Source organism: Suillus plorans (genome assembly GCF_016647745.1).
Source record: "Suillus plorans strain S12 chromosome Unknown HD556scaffold_32, whole genome shotgun sequence".
NCBI lineage: Eukaryota > Fungi > Basidiomycota > Agaricomycetes > Boletales > Suillaceae > Suillus > Suillus plorans.
The window spans coordinates 65,005-79,694 of NW_024537416.1; the positions used below are offsets into that span (position 1 = coordinate 65,005).

The 14,690-nt window shown below is 47.5% G+C and overlaps 4 protein-coding genes and 1 non-coding gene across 5 annotated transcripts; 4 read left to right on the top strand and 1 right to left on the bottom strand.

Moving 5' to 3' along the window:
• Nucleotides 1-238: 238 nt before the first annotated feature.
• HD556DRAFT_1238277 (cytochrome P450) lies at nucleotides 239-2,297 on the top strand (the record flags this gene model as incomplete). The annotated part of the gene is made up of 11 exons (XM_041297965.1): nucleotides 239-405; nucleotides 462-558; nucleotides 616-878; nucleotides 933-1,167; nucleotides 1,238-1,360; nucleotides 1,408-1,510; nucleotides 1,569-1,655; nucleotides 1,704-1,738; nucleotides 1,795-1,841; nucleotides 1,893-2,018; nucleotides 2,078-2,297. The coding sequence occupies 11 exons, from the start codon at nucleotides 239-241 to the stop codon at nucleotides 2,295-2,297; spliced, it is 1,503 nt and encodes a 500-aa protein (XP_041159562.1).
• A 1,543-nt stretch (nucleotides 2,298-3,840) lies between these two features.
• HD556DRAFT_1238371 (uncharacterized protein) lies at nucleotides 3,841-4,956 on the top strand (the record flags this gene model as incomplete). The annotated part of the gene is made up of 1 exon (XM_041297969.1): nucleotides 3,841-4,956. The coding sequence occupies one exon, from the start codon at nucleotides 3,841-3,843 to the stop codon at nucleotides 4,954-4,956; it is 1,116 nt and encodes a 371-aa protein (XP_041159563.1).
• Nucleotides 4,957-5,111: 155 nt separating this feature from the next.
• HD556DRAFT_517389 (GTP-binding protein Obg CgtA) lies at nucleotides 5,112-7,322 on the top strand. Its single transcript, XM_041310838.1, has 4 exons — nucleotides 5,112-5,436; nucleotides 5,489-5,531; nucleotides 5,578-7,076; nucleotides 7,134-7,322. Exons 1-3 carry the CDS (start codon nucleotides 5,266-5,268, stop codon nucleotides 7,062-7,064), a joined length of 1,701 nt encoding a protein of 566 aa, XP_041159564.1. The 5' UTR covers nucleotides 5,112-5,265; the 3' UTR covers nucleotides 7,065-7,076; nucleotides 7,134-7,322.
• Nucleotides 7,246-7,979, bottom strand: HD556DRAFT_517648 (uncharacterized protein). Its single transcript, XM_041310840.1, has 2 exons — nucleotides 7,599-7,979; nucleotides 7,246-7,545 (listed from the first exon to the last, which is right to left on the bottom strand). The coding sequence occupies exons 1-2, from the start codon at nucleotides 7,871-7,873 to the stop codon at nucleotides 7,428-7,430; spliced, it is 393 nt and encodes a 130-aa protein (XP_041159565.1). The 5' UTR covers nucleotides 7,874-7,979; the 3' UTR covers nucleotides 7,246-7,427.
• Nucleotides 7,976-8,049, top strand: HD556DRAFT_t70. The gene has a single exon. It is a non-coding gene; the product is annotated as a tRNA-Ala (tRNA).
• Nucleotides 8,050-14,690: the final 6,641 nt, after the last annotated feature.

The following is a 14,690-nucleotide window of genomic DNA, read 5'->3' on the forward strand; positions in this document are numbered from 1 at the left end:
ACCGGACCGTATTTATCCTCGAACAATCAGCCGCCAGGTCGAAGAATGATCGGCGATTCTATCAGACTCTGATTCGCCTCTTGGAGTGACCCACTCCCACCGCGCTGTCACCGCAGTGGTGCATTTGTCAAATAACAGACAGAGGACGAGGTACTATAAGATGTTGGACACAATCTATGTCGATTAAGATATCGGAGTTGCACGCCTGTCTTATTCCAGCCCACACCACATGGTTTGGATGCTGAACGCTCTCACTAAGAGTGCCAACTGTGCCGCTGGCATCGTCGCAGTTGTAGTGGCACTCGTCGTTTTATACAAGAAATTCTCGTTAGCAAGGAAGGGCATCCCGCTTCCACCTGGGCCTCCCGCCCGTTGGTTCTGGAATAATGCTTTGCCTACTGTAAAGTGAGTTTTGGCAGTGTTATACAAATATTGTAGATTGACGTAGATCGTCTACTCAGCATTGCCTATGCCCTGACCAACTTGGTCCGAGAGTATGGGCCGGTTGTGTCGTTCCGACAAGGTAGCCAAGTCATCATCGTCATCGGTGGCGTGGAGGTAATCTGATTATATGCCCATACTTTGAGCTTCATCCGACAATAACCTATTTACCAGGCAGTTGTAGACATCATGGAGAAAGAAGGTGGATCAGTGGGAGACCGACCTCGGTCCGTTGCAGGGAGTGAGATGCTCTCACATGGAATGCGTATCACCCTAGCTCGTTCCGGAGAACGCTTCCGGCGCCTCCGAAAAGCAGTACACCCTCATTTACAACCAAAGGCGGCACAAGAATACCAAGATATGCAGCGCGAGAACGCGATGAACTTTATATTGGATGTGCTGAATGACCCGACGAACCATCAGAAGCATGCAAAGCGGTACGTCACTCCCAAGGTCTTTTGTGATTTTTTTCATAGATATGGTATCTTAAGGTATGCAGCATCAGTCATTCTTCAGGTGACTTATGGGAAGTCTACTCCCACTGCCAACACCGATCCCGAAGTTGTCCGTATCCACAAAGTTGTTGAGCGCTTTCTTGCCACGATTCTCCCAGGAGCTTATCTGGTCGATCGTGTGCCCTTTTTGCGACACTTGCCTGGTTACGGCAAACAACTTGATAAGTGGCATCATGAAGAGCTTGAGCTATTTAGGCATCAATTGAGGCGTGTCAAGAGTGAAGTGGTGAAGGGCTCTTTGTTTTGGTAAATGTATGTCACTTACATCTTGTTGTACGCAGGATCGGAATGAAGCTGGCCCCTCTTTCACCAAGACACTATTGGAAAACACCGAACAACACAAACTCTCTATAGATGAGATGTCGTATCTCGCTGGATCACTCTTTGGGGCGGGATCTGATACAGTAAGCCATGCAACTTATTTATCTTCGCGAGCTTACTTTCTGTTCAGACCGCTGTTGGAATTACCGCTACTGTTATGGCTGCAGCATGCCATCCACTGGCTCAGGCAAAGGTGCATGAAGAGCTAGACAAAGTGATCGGGTCAGACAGAGGTAATACCAAATCAAAGGGATACAAATATTTTGATTTTTCAATCAATCTCTCATATAGCGCCGACCTTCAATGACTCGAGCTCCCTCCCTCAATTGCACGCATTCTTGTTGGAAACTTTGAGGTGGAGACCTGTCGTCCGCATAGGTAAATTCGAATTTTGGCACGCTCTGAACGATGCTGATATGTGCTCAGGATTTCCCCACTGTGCAACCAAGGATATTTTGTGGGTCAGTGTCTTAATTTGTTGTAACCCGCGTTCTCATTCTAGCCTGCGTGCAATCAGCGAGGATACTGCATTCCCAAGGGTGCAACAGTCTACGGCTGCCATTGGTATGGCGTTGCTTCACGATATACATTGTTTCGTTAAGCACGTGTTTTCAGGACTCTTTCTCGCGATCCTACTGTCTTCCCAGATCCCGAAACATTTAATCCTCAGCGCTGGCTTGATTCAGAAGGCCGCCTTATTGACGACAATACGAAATTCATCGCATTTGGCTTTGGTAGACGGTAAGTCGTTCCGACGTCGATTTTCAGACTGATCAACGAAGTTCACTTATCATTAAAAGTGCATGTCCCGGCATGTATGTCGGGAATCAATCGTTGTACATTACCCTCGCACTTCTTTTGTGGTCTTTCCGCATTGTTCAACGGCCTGATGCACCCATCAACACGCACGCTTTCAATGACGCGGTCGTTCCTCATGCAGCGCCATTTGAAATCGATGTCATTCCCCGGGTCGAGGTTGCGAAGCTGAGAGCGATGATGACGGATGGGTGTATTGATTAGAGTTTTTTTTCGCTATGTGTAATATCAAGACTCTTAACAAAGAATTGTTCAACGACCTAACGCACCAAACAACACGCATGCTTTCAGTGATATGGTTGGGTCGAGGTTGCGAAGCTGAACACGATGATACATCAATGAGTCATGCATTCGCGACGGGTGGATGTATCCTGCCAGTATACATCATGTAATGCAACGCCACGGACGGGAATCATTAGCAGAAGAATGAAGGTGAGAAGGCAGTAGTACCTGTGCCTACCTAAGTTAACTTTTGAACGGCGTCTCACAGGTTCATGAAATGCTTTTGAGAGGTTTCAGTAACCAATCGAACTCAGAAATTGGGTCAAAGCATCAGTGCTGGGGCTTGCCTTCTCAAACAGCTCATCTGTGCGTCCAGGTAACGCCAGTGTCTCCTGATCTTGCCCCTCCGTCTCCACACCTAAACAACGGCAAGAACCATGTTTGCATCACGGAGCGGAACACAGTCACCATCTGCCGGTAGGCTAACACTACAGACGTCGACGAGGATGTGAGTTTGAGGCCGGACGTCAGTGACACGCGGCCCTTTTCTTCCTCCGAAAGAAGGATAGGCCATGACACTGAGGGGTCCAGTTGTCAATGTCACGTTTGCTGTCAAAGGAGAGCTGCGGATGATGATAATTAGTCATAACAACGAGGCTTCAGCTTACCCTCGAGTGTCATTGTCTTGAGTAGTACCAGTCCAGCTGCGCTTGCCCAAGCTCGTAGTCGAGTTGTTTGAGCAACACGATGGGTTCTGAAGCAAGTTTAGTTTCCGGCGATCCTGTCCATGAAATTGAATTATTTGAAGAAGATGCTACCTGAGAAAGCTTCAAGGGTTATTCAATCGTGAATATTCATATATGCAAGCTCATACGTGATGGTCATCTGACATCATGCTCGTGCGCCATCTTTCTGGATGTCGTATCTTGTGATCTCTCGTGATAGAACGGCATGAGCCATAGCTGGCATCTGTGAGGGTCTGTAGGTTCTCTCCAGAAAGCTGGACGACTTTTTCCTTCGAGTCTTTCATCATTTCACGTACCATAACATATTGAATGACATAAACCCCTGAAGGAGTATCCGTGACGCGGGAGAAATTCACTGCAAATGGGTAATGTACGTGGATTGCATGCTCGGCATTTCGTGGATCCACCAGCGAATTTCCCTCCACGTAGCCAGCCACTGGGGAGCTGGGAAATGCTCTTGTGTGGAAGGTCCATAAGATGTGGGCGCTTAAACCTTTCGCACACGTGCGTTTTTCCAAGGACCAATAAGATCGCTCAAAACCAGTCGTGCGAGGGATTTCGAGAGGGCCGCCAGTAATTATAGGCACGTTGTATAAAGAGCATTACAGGCCATTGTGATGCTGTCCATCCGTTACGGGGTCCACACTCCCAGCCAATCACCACTTGACAAACGTGTCGCATGTCGTTCATAAGCCCTTGCGGATGAGAATATGAACTGTCATATGCATCTCTTCCGACCCATTGCAATTGCACCTCTCAAAGGTCCAGCAGAGATGGACATGTACGCTGAAAACACCCCACGCAGGGCAAAGCGCTTGCGTTCGGCCTCGGGCGCTGCTGTCGCAATACCTCCGGACAATCCTCGACTGTCTAGCCCAATTTCCAGCGATGACCAGGCTGAAGATGATGCTTACGGTTCCCCTCCAGCACCACAACTCAAACGTCGCGGTCGCAAACCTGGGGCGCTTTCACGCTCAGCACGTGAAGCTCAACGGAAGATCAATCACTCGCTCATTGAAAAAGCCAGACGCACCAAAATTAATGATGCTCTGGCCGCCTTAAGAGAGCTTGTGCCTGCGGAATACAAGCGAGTCAATCAAGCTGTACAGGCCAGTGATGAGGATGAAGACGACGAACGTAAGAAGGGCAAAGGAAAGGTGAAGGCAGGAGAAAAGGAATTCAAACTTGAGATACTGGTACGGACGGTGGCGTATCTTCAGGACCTGACAGAGAAGGTGAAGCGCCTCGAGGAAGATGGGTGCAATCAGTGCATTTGCCAATCATCTTCTTCTGACGCCAGAGGGTCCAAGCGAAGGAAGCATGACGTCGAGCAGGAAGATGGTGCAATGACTGAAGTGGGATCCATTGAGGACTCGTCCTCCCGCCTGCCATCCATCTCTACCTGGCTTCCACATTCGCAAGAACGGACTCGAAGAGCCCTGACTTCGTCCCAGTCACCATCTACCCGGCCAGTTTCGAGCTCTTCAAAGTCTCCATCACAACAGCTTCCAACACCTCCAACTTCCGCAATATTCACGAGCTCCTCCTCCGTCTCCGGAGTTCCACCCGTTCTGACCCTCCCCTCTCCGAGTACATCCCTTCCGCAGTCGGGAACACAGATTCAACCTTGTTTTTCTGGGTTTTCTCCACGACGGAGTCCCAGCGACACAGCATTGTCCTCGCCAGTGTACACTCCAGAGGATAAAACTGCCGCGTCGCTTTTGTTGCGCATCAGTACCTCCACGCTCATAACCTCACCACAACTGCCACTAAAGCCGGTGTCTCCGTCAAGTTCAAGAAACGAGTTACGAACAGAACGACCGCGGGAAGGGTCTGCCCATGCACTGACACCAAGCCATCTATTAGGTTTGACAGGCCGCCCACAGGAAAGTTAAAACAGATTGTGATGGGATGCTATTGAAAGACGTACTTCGGTCTGACGATTTTGACGCTTGTATATGTCTTGAAGCTTACGATTTTACTCACACTTCAGTTATAAAGACTGTTAGTGTACTAGGCAACATTATGTATGACCTTTTGCCGATTGTAAAAACATAGTACTACTGTAATATATATTTTGACTATATTGAATCGGTGTACTACTACTTAGTAGTACTGTAGAGTTATTCAGTCAGTGTTTGTAATTATGTAATGTTTACTTCTTTAGGCTCATCCGGTTTTTACTTCGAAATTTCATCGCTTGTATGTTAAGACTATCCTGCAGGTCTCTATTCAGACAGAAACGGCTATTCTACTGCAGTGGCGCAGCGCGTCAGGAAGCTTCGAATGCTGCCATAGAGACACAAGAGGATGAAGACAACTTACAGGATTTTCTTCGACGGCAACGAAAGACTGAGTGGAAGCGAAGACAAGGGGTGAGTTGCACCTCTAGGTATACGCGTACCACCTGATAATAACATCGTGCAGGGTCAATCCTTCCTTGACAACGTTATAATCAATGTTCGAGGAGGTGTGTACATGTCTGAATTCACTCGTGCATACTCAACATCATGCAGGCAATGGAGGTGACGGATGCGTTGCTTTCCACCGAGAAAAATGGAAGCCCATGGGGCCTCCTTCAGGTGGTAGCGGCGGACGTGGAGGCGACGTCTATATTTTCCCTTCACCCAATCTTTCAAGTCTTTCATCCATCCCAAAACGCGTACGAGGCGCCGCAGGCGGAAATGGCCAAGGGACATGGCAGAACGGCAAAAACGCACCACCAATAATCATAAAAGTTCCTCTAGGCACAGTGGTACGCGAACTTCTTCCAGGCGACTCACGACGCGCGAAGGATGAATGGGAAGCGGAGGAGGAGGGGCTGGAGGGGCTCAGTCCCGAGGAACGTCATGCGAAGCTTCGGGATAACAGATGGGTGCATTATCCGCGGTATGCGGATGATAATGTCAATCGTGATGTGTTCAAACAGGCGGAGGCAGCTCTTTACCGCGAGGAGAGAGCCAGGCGTTGGGCTAGGAAACAGAGGTTGCTATCGCCCATCAATCTCGACTTGGACAAGACGGAGGAAGTCGTGATTTCTGATGATGCACCTCTTGGAATGGGCCAGCAGGAGTGGCTTGGACATATCGTCGCGCGGGGTGGCAATGGTGGGTTGGGCAATCCGCATTTCTTGTCACCCATCAGCCGTTCACCCAAATTTGCAACGCGGGGACACGAGGGTGAGCGTTTAACGTTATACCTCGAACTCAAGATTCTCGCGGATATTGGACTTGTCGGGATGCCGAACGCGGGCAAGAGCACTCTTCTTCGCGCTTTGACTGGCGGTCGGGCGAAGACCGAGGTTGCTGGCTATGCGTTTACTACACTTAACCCCATTGTTGGTGTAATTCGTGTAGCAGAAGATGGAACCTTCGAAGGCGCCCTTCAGGGTGAAAATATTTTCGATGAAACTGCTATTGAGGAAGAGCGCCTCCGGGAGCGCGAACTTTCCGACATAGAAAGTTCCGAAGAACAACTGCGCTTAGAACATAATTCACCTGATCCCCCACGGCCTGACATAGAACCAGGCTACGATTTTGACGTTCATGAGACCTTTCGCTTCACCGTCGCGGACAATCCTGGGCTCATATCCGGTGCATCAGAAAATGTTGGTCTAGGTCATTCCTTCCTGCGCTCAATGGAACGATCCCTCGCACTCGTCTATGTTGTGGACTTGTCTCGCCCAGAACCGTGGGACGAGCTTAGAGACTTGAAAGACGAGCTAGAGAAATACCAACCTGGAATGAGTGGCAAAGCTCATATGGTTATAGCGAACAAAGCGGACTTGTTGGGTGGCGAAGGGGATCAGGACGCGGTCGAGGAGGCGCGTAAAAAGCTAAGGAGGCTCGAGGAGTACGTCAAGACAGAAATGGTCGTGAAGACGCCGGACGGGGAGCGCATACTCGATGTCATTCCTACCTCGGCAAAGATGAGTCAGAACCTCAAGAGGGTGGTTGTGCTCATGCAGAAATATGTCCAGCAGGCTAGAACGGTCAAGGTTTAGCGGTTCAACCATGTATGTAATCATTTCTTTCTCCCTTATGATCATAGACTGATGTATGTGTTACAAAAGATTTACCATCAGGCAGTCATTCAAGCCCACTAGCCAGTTCTCGCGCCGGCATGTGTCGCTTTATTCCTGACAGGAAGGGCGATTGTAGCCCACACCTAAGTAGGCGATGTACAGGAGATGTACATACTGTTGTGAGCTGGGGGTCCGAAACAACGCGTTTCGTCCACTTCTATAGAAGCGGGTCCCCGTGCCAATGATTGCTAGCGGGATATTCAGCCATAAGAGGACCTTATTCATCCCCAACCCGACGTCATGAACATATCTCGTAGTTTTCTCGATGCTACACGAATTTCCTCATCCGCCATGTAGCGTTGAGATGAAAACGATCTCATCGTTATTGCGAAGTTGGTAGGAACCTTCCCCTTCAAGCTCCCAATCCGTGTTGTTAATCAGCACAAGGATCCCTGGGCGGCTAGAGAGACTATGAGGTGAGGTAAAGATTCAGTAGAAACAGAGACAGCGCACATCGTCCCATTCTCCATAAACAATTCCGGGCGCTCTTTGAGTAAATGATCACGAAGGTGATAAATCAAGTACTCCAGATCTGCTGCCTTCGTTTCTCCTGTGGAGGGCGTATCGTTGTATGATGATGAAGTAGATGAAGATGAGGACGGAGGAGAGTGTGTGGAATTATCAGATGGCACAAATGAAGGGATGAGAACCGATTGATTCCGCTCGTTGTCAAATAGCAACTCGAGTCCACCGCTGAATACAAGTTTGATCGTCATCATGCCAGCCATCGTGGATATTGTTCAAGTTGATCGATTCAAATATCCAAGCTCGAGAAATCGATGAGTCATATCAATGGTATCAAAGTGGTCAAATGTCTGCAACAGTTCGTAGGGCATATGGTGTAGCTGGTTATCACATCCGCTTAGCATGCGGGGGGTCTCCGGTTCGAGTCCGGATTTGTCCACAGTTTTTTGCTGTAGCTCGTGATTTTTATTCATCTACTTGGTATCATCTCGACATTTTGATATTGCATGATTCTCGAAAACTGAACAGAAGACGTCCTCCCCCCACGTTTTCAGGGAGAAATATTAATGAAACGTGATGAATCTTCTGGCAAAGCGACTTGTTGCCACTTACTTTGTGGCTGTTCTCGAAGCCACTGGCAGCTCTTCGCAGGCTCCTTCCCAGTCCCCGCCTCGAGTGTAGAGTGGCGATATCTGAGGGACTTAGACTTAAATTGGTTGTTTGAGTTAATGTCGAAAATACCGTAAAGGTGTTATACGAGCGCGAGAGTATGCACGACGAGGAGCCAATCACTAGAACACAAAGGTAAATCTCAGTTCGTTCGAAACAACTCATATTGATCTATGTACCTAGAACACAAAGGTGACTACGAGCTGTTAGTTCAACGTTAACGGCTGGTACGACAAAGATACTCACATCTCAGTTCATTCGAAACGACTGAGATGTTTGGGCGCTGCACTTCGTGCTTATAAGGTAAGTGGCGTGGTTACAGGAATATATGATTGATAGACATTGAAAAGATTTTAGGATGCGAGCCGACGTCATACATCGCTTGTCTTTGTCCTGTTTGGTGTGCGCTCGGACCTATCTGCCCTTATCGCTCGGATCCTTCGGCCTCTCTCGACTCTGATCTTCCCCTTGACTTGGACGTCTCGGCCTCAGACTCCAACACTCCCCCTCGAGCGCAAGCCAGGCTCATCATCGTTCGTAGCTTCTGTAAGCGTGGGCGAGGCAATGCCTTTGTGAAGGCATCGGCGACGTTTTCTTCGGAGGGGCAGTAGAATAGCTTGAAGATGCCATTTCTGACGTGGGAGCGGATGAAGTGGTATCTGAGGTCAATGTGTTTGGTGCGTGATTGGAACTTGCCGTTCGATGCTAATGCTATCGCGGCTTGGTTGTCGCAGAACACGGGTATGGGGTGCGGGACAGGCTCGTACAGCTCCCCTATCAGTAACTGGAGGTATAATAGCTCTCGGATGACACTGGTCAGGGCTATGTATTCGGCCTCTGCTGTCGACAATGAGATCAGCGGCTGCTTGCGCGCGCTCCACGCCACCGGACCACCATTCAGGAGGACCACATACCCGGACATGGAGTACCTGTGGGGCTGGGATGCCCAATCGGCATCTACGAAAGCCTCCAGGCCTCCATCCATTGATCCCAATGTCAGCTCGAAGTCCCCAGTACCTTTTAGGTATTGGAGTGCTCTCTTGGTGGCCTCTGCCTGGGTTACACATGAACTGTGAGAGCATGGCGATTGGGAAGGCTATGTCTGGACGTGTGCTGGTAGCCGCGTACATCAGCGACCCGATGGCCCGCTGATAGGGCACGTCCCGCATATCATGGATTTCGGCGACTGTGACTGGTCCCTGCTCAACGGACAAGGTGAGTGTTGGTTCCATTGGCGTTTGCGCACCCTTAGCGTCGGCCATGTAGAAACGCTCGACAATCGTTGTCTTCTTAGATAGTTGATCTATAGATGAACACCTATAAAACCAAATATCTCCACGGTCAGCGATTCAGACAAATACCAATGACTGATAACGTGGTCGTTCGTGGGTGGCTTGCCTTGCTCCTAAGATACAGTCAGTAGAATATGGCTCGCACGAAAAGTCAGTAGTCAGTGATCAGCAGTCAACAGTCAATCCAACAATATGGATATGAAACACAGCGATGAGAGAAAAACACAGAACTCGGTCAGTCAGCGATCGACAACAACAACAACAATCACAACAACACAGACAACAACAAACAAATCAGGAAACACAGTCACTCTAACAATATAGAGATGACACAAAACAAACAGACACTCTTCCTAACACTTCACACAGCAACAAGGATTCGTACACAAACTTAGTGCAGCAAGTTGTGCGGAGTTACAATGAGAGTCCCCCTCAATACAAAAACAGGTGAAACTACCGTCAGGCCTAGTCAAGCCTTTGTAGCACTCTTAGCCTAATATTGAACCTGCTGCCAAGGAACTCACAATGAGTATTAAACAGACTCAGGAACGGGCGACCTTGGACTTCAATACCAAGTCCCCTTTTCAATAGCTAAAGTCTAACTCGCAAATGACTACCCTCGATCGGTATAACACACAGATGTAAGAGGTCAGGTATCACTGTCAACACCTAAAGTCTCTCCACTAGACTATCAGAGTCTTCCGTGGACAAAAGAGACAACACCAAACTTCTGGGTAAGAATGAGACTGAAACTTTGGTACTTGAGAGAAAGTTGATAAGTCGAGTCAATCAACAAAACGAGACTACTACAACAAAAACACAAACACAATCACGACCACGATCACGGAGACTGTTAGCAACAACGATCACAAAGCAAACAGACAGCAATCAGAGAGATGGTCAGTATAGACAGTCACCAACACACCACACACTTGAGACAGAGAGAGAGAAACAGAAACAGAGAAACAGAGAAACAGAGAAACAGAGAGAGAAACAGAGAACATGAGCTTCAGTCACGAATCTCAGACACGATCTCAGAGAAAAAAGAGAGAAAAACAAACACACAGACACTCAGAAAAACAGAGACAGAGACAGAGACAAATCACAGAGAAAATCACAGACAGAGACACAGACAATGACACAAAAAGAAACAGAGAAATTCAGACAGACAATCAGGAGAAAAACAGAAAAAGAAAGACTAGTCTTGCTAGTCGTCAGACACAGTGAGCTCAAGGTATGTGCTAGCTGTTCAGCACAATGAGCTCGAAAGTGTGGTGCTGGTTGTTGAGCACAATGAGCTCCAACCTTGAACTGCACTTGCTGGTTGCTGATTCACACTTCACTCACAATTTTTATTCTGAGGGTTAAAAACAGTGGGGAACTGCTTGTTTTATTGGGCAAAAAGCTGGTCCTTATATAGACAAATTTGGTGGCTATACTACTAGTTTCTCGTACTTAAAGTTGTAACTTTAGTTCGATAGTACCAAGTCACACGGTATCTTTGAGTCAAAAGTAAATATTCATAACTCTAGTTGGTATAATGATGAGTCAGCAAGAGCTGCGTATGGCTCATGGGTCAGGTGACCCTTGATGACTCAGCTAGACAAGAGTGAGAAATGATTACATATTGTGTACATATGTTTATAAAATCTGTGGCTGATGAATTGACTGGTAGCATAATGACATAGGACGCGTGTTTAGTGATTTGTAAGCTTTCCCACAGGGTAATCTTATGCAAACATATTTTTCACAGTCACCTGATATGTGTGAGAATCTGTCTGAGTCACCCTCATGGCTGACTAAGCAAAACTCATCGCAGGAATAAATGTGCAAAAATATTCAATCCGCTCACGTACAAACTCGTAAAAGTGAAAAAAAGCGAAAAATATTCCCTTAGCCTCAGTCTGACTTCAGGTCACAGGGAAAATGATTTCATAGTGATTCTAGGGCATAGGGGCTCATAGGAGAGTATCGGTCATCCATGCACCGAACCAGTTTGGTGCAGGTCATCGTGTCGACGTAGGCCTTCTGGGAGAGCGTTATGGTACGTGCAACCCGGTCTCTGGTTACCTTCAGTCCTAACAGCCAATTTAGCTCCCCTAGATCTGTTATTTCGGAAAATTCGCGGAGTCGCGACTTAAAGCGGGTGATGTGGGAGGTTCTGTTGGCTGTAACGGCCATGTCGTCCACAGAGACGGTGATGATGACGTGCTCGTCTGGGGCGCACTTGTAGTAGACCGCCTGGTCCACCTTGGACCGGCTGAAACCTATCTTCGTGAAGACCCCCGCTAACTCTTCTGCCCACTCGAAGCCAGCCTGCTTCAACCCTGGTAAGCTTCTCCTCAACCTCAATACTTTTCCGCGCTGACTCTCCATGAGATATCCGTGCGGCGCGCGCATGTAAATTTCCTCCTGGATGCTCGCATAGAGGTATGCACTTTTTATGTCAACTTGGTGGATCTCCCAGTCTCTCTGAGCCACCATCGTCAGGACAGTGCATATGGTGCTCATGTTGGCTGTTGGCGCGAACATGTCGAAGTAGTCGACGCCAAATTGCTGCTTCTGGCCGTTGGCAACGAGTCGTGCCCGCAGTTTGAGTTTTTCGCCGTCGGGTCCACGTTTCGTGGCCAAAACGAAATGGCAGGGGATGAGGTTAGCGCCACGAGGTAAGTCTACTACTTCCCACGTCCCCAACTTCTCAAGTTGACTGATCTCGTAATCAACAGCTTCTTGCCACTCTACTCCATCCGGTCCGTGTAATGCCTGCTGCAAGGTGGGCTCTGGTTGGGCAACTGCCAAGGCAAGTTGAAGGTGAGTCTCTTCGTCCAATAAATCTACCTCTGACGCTTCCAACAGGTTCTCCATCACTATGGCCGCTGCATTGCTGCCTTCATTCAGGCTCGCATAGTAGCCTGGAGGAGATCTGGTCCTCGTCATCCTTGGAGGAGTAGATGGCTGAGGTTGCTGCTCAGTAGATGGTTGAGGTTGCTGGGCGGTAGATGGTTGAGGTTGCTGCTGCAAGGTAGTGGTGATGGGCTGGACGCTATGAGGTAAGTTATTATTATTACTGTTGCCGCTGTTATGTTCGTTAACAGCGGTAGGCTCCCCCTCGTCCAGTGCATCCACCAGGATCTCTGCCGGTGACCTGCACCAAACTGGTTCAGTGCATGGATGACTGATACTCTCCTATGAGCCCCTATGCCCTAGAATCACTATGAAATCATTTTCCCTGTAACCTGAAGTCAGACTGAGGCTAAGGGAATATTTTTCGCTTTTTTTTCACTTTTACGAGTTTGTACGCGAGCGGATTGAATATTTTTGTACATTTATTCCTGCGATGAGTTTTGCTTAGTCAGCCATGAGGGTGACTCAGACAGATTCTCACACATATCAGGTGACTGTGAAAAATATGTTTGCGTAAGGTTACCCTGTGGGAAAGCTTACAAATCACTAAACACGCGTCCTATGTCATTATGTTACCAGTCAATTCATCAGCCACAGATTTTATAAACATATGTACACAATATGTAATCATTTCTCACTCTTGTCTAGCTGAGTCATCAAGGGTCACCTGACCCATGAGCCATACGCAGCTCTTGCTGACTCATCATTATACCAACTAGAGTTATGAATATTTACTTTTGACTCAAAGATACCGTGTGACTTGGTACTATCGAACTAAAGTTACAACTTTAAGTACGAGAAACTAGTAGTATAGCCACCAAATTTGTCTATATAAGGACCAGCTTTTTGCCCAATAAAACAAGCAGTTCCCCACTGTTTTTAACCCTCAGAATAAAAATTGTGAGTGAAGTGTGAATCAGCAACCAGCAAGTGCAGTTCAAGGTTGGAGCTCATTGTGCTCAACAACCAGCACCACACTTTCGAGCTCATTGTGCTGAACAGCTAGCACATACCTTGAGCTCACTGTGTCTGACGACTAGCAAGACTAGTCTTTCTTTTTCTGTTTTTCTCCTGATTGTCTGTCTGAATTTCTCTGTTTCTTTTTGTGTCATTGTCTGTGTCTCTGTCTGTGATTTTCTCTGTGATTTGTCTCTGTCTCTGTCTCTGTTTTTCTGAGTGTCTGTGTGTTTGTTTTTCTCTCTTTTTTCTCTGAGATCGTGTCTGAGATTCGTGACTGAAGCTCATGTTCTCTGTTTCTCTCTCTGTTTCTCTGTTTCTCTGTTTCTCTGTTTCTGTTTCTCTCTCTCTGTCTCAAGTGTGTGGTGTGTTGGTGACTGTCTATACTGACCATCTCTCTGATTGCTGTCTGTTTGCTTTGTGATCGTTGTTGCTAACAGTCTCCGTGATCGTGGTCGTGATTGTGTTTGTGTTTTTGTTGTAGTAGTCTCGTTTTGTTGATTGACTCGACTTATCAACTTTCTCTCAAGTACCAAAGTTTCAGTCTCATTCTTACCCAGAAGTTTGTCGGAGATTCTTTGCCGGCATTGTAATGGTCACGTGTTACGATGCCCCGCAAAGTCATTGTGATCTGAATTACGATGCTTTAGGCGGAGTCTCAATATCATCCTGATTCAGATTATGACTCGTACGATGACTTATGCCTAAGGCCTAATAGCCTGGACGTGCATCAACCCACCCAACAATTCTGGCTCTGTACATCGCTTCATTTCCGATTCTTTGTGCTGTTTTCATCTATACTCTTTATTTTAAACGACATCCTTGATTCAATTGTCTTGTTTCATTCGGCTTGAATCTGAATCGCCTGTACACCAAATCGCATACCCACAACTTCCGTTCGTCTGAATCAATTCTCTCCTGCTATCTATCTGTGAGTCTATAGTCAGTCTGAACGAGACTCTTTCCCATCCAAAACTTATCGCATTTGCGCTCAACAGTTTTGCCAAGTATCTTATATTACACTCGAACGAAACATATCCTTGATCATCGTCTGTTTTGTCTTTAACAGTTGATTTTTGGTATGTACTCCATTACTAACAGCCTTTCACTTTAATAATCTACTGAACCATCAGCTTGTTCGTCGCTTGTTTGCTACTTGATATCAATGCCTAAGTCAAAGCAACGGGCATCAGAACTCGCGACATGTGATCGATGTGGGGCGAATGTTCGTGCGCGTGGGTTAGGATCACATTCAAAG